The sequence below is a fragment of the Mandrillus leucophaeus genome, unplaced genomic scaffold (genome assembly GCF_000951045.1).
Source record: "Mandrillus leucophaeus isolate KB7577 unplaced genomic scaffold, Mleu.le_1.0 Scaffold151, whole genome shotgun sequence".
Taxonomy (NCBI): domain Eukaryota; kingdom Metazoa; phylum Chordata; class Mammalia; order Primates; family Cercopithecidae; genus Mandrillus; species Mandrillus leucophaeus.
The window spans coordinates 702,431-708,770 of NW_012101488.1; the positions used below are offsets into that span (position 1 = coordinate 702,431).

General features: G+C 51.4%; 1 protein-coding gene across 1 annotated transcript in view; it reads left to right on the top strand.

The window, feature by feature from the left end:
* Positions 1-6,340, top strand: part of RELB (v-rel avian reticuloendotheliosis viral oncogene homolog B) — a 43,407-nt gene that overhangs the window by 34,264 nt on the left and 2,803 nt on the right. The window contains exons 5-7 of the mRNA XM_011975138.1: positions 228-467; positions 1,799-1,867; positions 2,007-2,084. Coding sequence (XP_011830528.1) covers positions 228-467; positions 1,799-1,867; positions 2,007-2,084 — 387 coding nt within the window. The remainder of the gene's footprint in view (positions 1-227; positions 468-1,798; positions 1,868-2,006; positions 2,085-6,340) is intronic.

Consider the following 6,340-nt stretch of genomic DNA (forward strand, 5'->3'; position numbering starts at 1 on the left):
GGCATGGTGGTGGGCGCCTGTAATCCCAGCTACTCGGGAGGCTGAGGCAGGAGAATCTCTTGAACCTGGGAGGCGGAGGTTGCAGTGAGCCGAGATCACGCCATTGCACTCCAGCCTGGGCAACAGAGCAAGACTCTCAAAAAAAAAAGAAAAAAAAGAATATTAGTCTTGATTTTGGGGGAGGCTGGGCAAGTTGGGCGCGCAGTGGCCCAGATGTCCTGGCTTAGCTGATGTCCCCCGTTTCCTGCCAGAGGACATATCAGTGGTGTTCAGCAGGGCCTCCTGGGAAGGTCGGGCTGACTTCTCCCAGGCGGACGTGCACCGCCAGATTGCCATTGTGTTCAAGACGCCGCCCTACGAGGACCTGGAGATTGTAGAGCCTGTGACAGTCAACGTCTTCCTGCAGCGGCTCACCGATGGGGTCTGCAGCGAGCCATTGCCTTTCACGTACCTGCCTCGCGACCATGGTAACTACAGCAACCCAGGGTGACCCAACACCTCGGAGACTAGGTCTTCGGCCTTGGGGAGACCCCAGTGGGGAGGGGAAAGAGGCGGAACTAGAATGCAGGCTCAGAGCTACAAAGATGGTGTTCAGATCCCGGCTCTGCTGCTTACTGGCTGTGTGACCTTGGCCTCTCTGAGCCTCATTCTTCTGCGCAAAATGGAAATAATAGTAGCCGTCCTGTGACATTGGAGAGTATTTAATCTTTCCTCCCCTCAGCATCCTGCACATGCCTGGGCCTGTGCTCGGTATTGCTAGAGACACAGCAGTGACCAACACAGCCCCTAGCTGTGTCCCCATGAGGCTTATAGTCCTGAGGATGTGGGACAGCCTGTCCCCACACAGTGATGACCAGAGTGGGCAGGACTGGAATAAAGTGCTCAAGGGCTCGCATTGCCCAAAGGGGGCACCTGACCTAGCTCTGGGCATCAGGGAAGGCTTCTTGGAGGAGGGGACAGCTGAGCTGATGACAGGAGGATGATTAAGCAGGAAGTTTTCTAGGGAAGTAGTGAGAGTCGAGGAAGAGTGTTTTAAACAGCTGGAACAGCAGGTGCAAAGGTCCTGAGACTGGATTGTGCCTGGGGTGCTCCAGGAACAACAAAGAGGCCAGTGTGTAGGCTGAGGCAGGTGGATCTCCTGAGGTCAGGAGTTCGAGACCACTCTGACCAACACGGCGAAACCCCGTCTCTACTAAAAATACAAAAATTAGCCGGGCGTGGTGGTGGGCGCCTGTAGTCCCAGCTACTCAGGAGGCTGAGGCAGGAGAATTGCTTGAACCCGAGAGGCACAGGTTGTAGTGAGCCAAGATTGTGCCATTGCACTCCAGCCTGGGCGACAGAGCGAGACTCACTACAGGCACCTGCCACCACGCCCGGCCAAGACTCTATCTTAAAAAAAAAAAAAAAAAATTAGAGGCCAGGCACAGCGGCTCACACCTGTAATCCCCAACACTTCAGGAGGCCAAGGCAGGCGGATCACTTGAGGTCAGGAGTTCAAGATCAGACTGGCCAACATATAGTGAAATCCCATCTCTACTAAAAAAATACAAAATTAGCTGGGTGTGGTGGCACACACCGGTAATCCCAGCTACTTGGGAAGCTGAGGCAGGAGAATTGCTTGAACCTAGCAGGCAGAGGTTGCAGTGAGCCGAGATCATGCCACTGCACTCCAGCCTGGTCAACAGAGCAAGACTGTCTCTAAAAATAAATAAATAAATAGATAAATAAATAAATAAATAAAGGAATTAATTATTATTGATGAATTACTTCTTGTATGTCCCTCGTGTCTCCTCAACAGACAGCTACGGCGTGGACAAGAAGCGGAAACGGGGGATGCCCGACGTCCTTGGGGAGCTGAACAGCTCTGGTGTGTGCCCTCTGCCCTTTTCTACCTCTATCCCCAGGTTCTGGGGCGGGGACAGCTGACCCCACTGCCCTGTCCACCCCCCAGGCTGGGGAGGAAGGGCTGTCGGGGAACAGGGGTCCTCATCTCTGCCTTCCCTCAGACCCCCATGGCATCGAGAGCAAACGGCGGAAGAAAAAGCCAGCCATCCTGGACCACTTCCTGCCCAGCCACAGCTCAGGTGGGTCCCGGCTACACATAAGCCTCCGTCCCCTGGGTGGGCAGAGGGTAAGTGGCAGCCCTGCTTTTCTGGCCTCTTCACGCCCTCCAAGAGCAGCCACAAGGCGAGTCACTCAGCACTTAGCCAGCAACATCCAGTGGAAAGAATGAGGGCTCTGGAGACAGAATGGAAGTTCTGATCTCTTCTGGATCATTTCCTTGCTATGTGACCTTCGTTAAGTTGCTCTACCTCTCAGAGCCTCAGGGACTCCTTTGAAAAGGCCCAGTACCTACTTAGGTCAGTGGTGTTTTAAAATTTAATCTATTTCTTTTTTTTTTGGAGATGGAGTCTCGCTCTGTTGCCCAGACTGCAGTACAGTGGCATGATCTCAGCTCACTGCAACCTCTGCCTCCCAAGTTCAAGCGATCCTCCTGTTTCAGGATCCCGAGTAGCTGGGACTACAGGCATGCACCACCACGCCCGGCTAATTTCTGCATTTTTTAGTAGAGACGGGTTTCACCATATTGGCCAGGCTGGTCTTGAACTCCTGACCTCAAGTGATCTGCCCTCTTTGGCCTCCCAAAGTGCTGAGATTACAGGCATGAGCCACCACACCTGGGCTTTTTTCTTTTTGTTTTTTCTGAGACTTAGTCTCTCTCTCTCACCCAGAGTAGTGGTACAACCATGGGTCACTGCAGCTTCAACCTGCTGGGCTTAAGCAATCCTCCCACCTCAGCCTCCTGAGTAGCTGGGACTACAGGCATGCATCACCATGCTTGACTAATTTTTGTATTTTTTGTAGAGACGGGGTATTGCCATGTTGCCCAGGCTGGTCTTGAACTTCTGAGCCCAAGCCATTCTCCTGCCTTAGCCTCCCAAAGTGTTGGGATAACAGGCATGAGCCACAGCGCCTGACTCTTAATACATTTCTTCTTCTTCTTCTTTTTTTTTTTTCTCTTGAGACAGAATCTCTGTTGCCCAGGCTAGAGTGCAGTAGTGTGATCTTGGCTCACTGCAACTGCTGCCTCCCAGGTTTGAGAGATTCTCCTGCCTCAGTCTCCCAATTAGCTGGGACTACAGGCGCCCACCACCATGCCTGGCTAATTTTTGTATTTTTAGTAGAGATGGGGTTTTGCCACATTGGCCAGTCTGGTTTCGAACTCCTGACCTCAGGTGATCCGTCCAGCTTAGCCTCCTAAAGTGCTGGGATTACAGGCGTGAGCCACAGCGCCTGGTTCTTAATATATTTCTTCTTATGGGTACTGTATGACAGGCACTTAAGTGCTTTCTGTGAGTTTATTCACTTAACCTGTGAGGTATGTGCTGTCATTTCCCTGTTTTACAGGTGAGGAAACTGAAGCCCAGAGAGGTGAAGTCTCTTGCCTGAGGTCACACAGTAGCAGATCTCTGGTGGAACAGGGAGGTGGCCCCTGGGCATCTGTGTAGATGAGTGGTGATATATATGGCATAGGTAGCAGGGAGTTGATGATGGATGAATGGGGGTGGTGGTTGAAGCCAGCCAACCTCAGATTCAGAGCCTGTCTCTGGCCTGTTCTACCCTTGCCTTCATTTCAACTCCCATGCCAGCTTCCAGCTCCCATGAACCCCAATCCTATCTGGCTGCCCTCAGAAAACAAATCTCTAGCCAGGAGTTCGAGACCAGCCTGGCCATCATGGTGAAACCCTGTCTCTACTAAAAATGCAAAAATTAGCTGGGCGTGGTGACCCATGCCTGTGGTCCCAGCTGCTCGGGAGGCTGAGGCATGAGAATTGCCTGAATCCAGGAGGTAGAGGTCGTGGTGAGCTGAGATTGTGCCACTGAGCTCCAGCCTGGGCAACAAAGAAAGACTCCGTCTCAAAAAGAGAAAAGAAGAGAAGAGAAAAGAAACAAGAAAAGAAAAGATGCCTGGATGTGGTGGCTCACGTCTGTAATCCCAGCACTTTGGGAGGCTGAGAGGGGCGGATCATCTGAGGTCAGGAGTTCGAGACCATCCTGGCCAACATGGTGAAACCCCCGTCTCTACTAAAAATACAAAAATTAGTTGAGTGTGGTGGCGCACACCTGTAGTACCAGCTACTCGGGAGGCTGAGGCACGAGAATCACTTGAACTCGGGAGATGGAGGTTGCAGTGAGCCAAGATGGCACCACTGCACTCCAGCCTGGACAACAGAGCGAGACTCTGTCTCAAAAAAAAAAAAAAAAAAAAGAAACAAAAGAAAAGAAAAGAGGAAAAGTCTCTACCCACTGACTACTAACTCTAAAAACATAGCCCTCAACACCCAGCTAAGGTACCCAGCTCCTAGCCAGCTACTAACCACTCAGACTGCTGAGCCTGGACCACCTGACCTAGTCCCACCCTGGAGATTTGAAGCTCCACCTGTTCTTCCCCCTGCCCTGCAACTGATAACCAATGCCTAATAGCTCTGCCGCTAGCAACCACCAATCCTAGCCCACTTCACCAATCTTTGCTCTCCCATTTCCTAAACCCCCTTCCCTATTCATCCACCTTCCCCAGTATCCCAGTTTCCCAAGGTCTAAAGCACCCCTCCCTTGTGGAAGCAGTACCACCAAGGCACTGCAGTGTAATGGTTAGGAGTATGGCCTCTGGGATCAGACTGGGTTTGAAAGCTGAGCCCACAGTTTAGCAGTTTAGTTTGTGTGACCTCTGTGAGCCTTACTTTACTCATCTGTCAGATGGAGACCCTGTCTCTTACAGTCCTTTCCCGAATTTAGTGAGATGATGTCGTACGGTTATTTATCATGGTGGCTGGCGCAGAGTTAGTGCCCAGGAGATATTAGGAACTTGCTTTTTTTTTTTTTTTCTTTTTCTTTTTTGAGACAGAGTCTCGCTCTGTCGCCCAGGCTGTAGTGCAGTGGTGTGATCTGGGCTCACTGCAACCTCTGCCTCATGGGCTGACGCCATTCTTCTGCCTCAGCCTCCTGAGTACCTGGGATTACAGGCGTGAGCCACCACGCCCGGCTAATTTTTTGTATTTTTAGTAGAGACGGGGTTTCACTGTGTTAGGCGGGATGGTCTCGATCTCCTGACCTTGTGATCTGCCTGCCTTGGCCTCCCAAAGTGCTGGGATTACAGGCATGAGCCACCGTGCCCGGCCTAGGAACTTGCATTTTTTTTTTTTTTTTTTTTGAGATGGAGTTTCACTCTTATTGCTCGGGTTGGAGTGCAATAGTGTGATCTCGGCTCACTGCAACCTCTGCCTCCCGGGTTCAAGCGATTCTCCTGCCTCAGCCTCCTGAGTAGCTGAGCACATGGTGCCGTGCCCAGCTAATTTTTGTATTTTTAGTAGAGACAGGGTTTCACCATGTTGGCCAGGTTGGTCCCGAACTCCTGACCTCAAGTGATCTGCTTGTCTCAGCCTCCCAAAGTGCTGGGATTACAGGCATGAGCCACTGCACCCAACCTGTAATCACATTTAACTGCATTTACAGCAAAACCCAAAATAACAGGGGCTTCAACAGGATGGAACGTTATTTCTTGTCTCACATAAATAGTCCATAGGGACTGAAAGTGGCCCATGCCTGTAATCTCAGCACTTTGGGACGCTAAGGTGGGTGGACTGCTTCAGGCCAGGAGTTTGAGACCAACCTGGCCAACATGGTAAAACCCTGTTTCTACTAAAAATACAAAAATTAGCCAAGTGTGGTGGTGCACATCTGTAGTCCCAGCTACTCAGAGGCTGAGGCAGGAGAATCACTTGAACCCAGGAGGTGGAGGTTGCAGGGAGCCAAGATTGCATCACTGCATTTTAGCCTGAGCGACAGAACGGGACCCTTCTCAAAACAACAACAACAAAAAACATGCCTGGCACTGTGGCTTACACCTGTAATTCCAGCATATTGGGACGCCAAGGCAGGTAGATCACGAGGTCAAGGGAGAGAGACCATCCTGGCCAACGTGGTGAAACTTCATCTCTACTAAAAACACAAAAGTTAGCTGGGTGTGGTGGCACATGCCTGTAGTCCCAGCTACTCGGGAGGCTGAGGCAGGAGAATCATATGAACCCAAAAGGTGGAGGTTGCAGTGAGCCAAGATGGTGCCACTGTGTTCCAGCCTGGTGACAAGGCAAAAACAAGAAACAAAAAACAGTCTGTAGGTGTGTTCCAGGGATGGTCTGGTAACTGCATGATCATCGAGAGACCCAGGCTTCTGTCATTTTCAGTTTGCCATCTCATGGTGCAAGATGGCTGTTGTAGGCCGGGCGCAGTGGCTCACGCTTGTAATCCCAGCACTTTGGGAGGCCGAGGCGGGCGGATC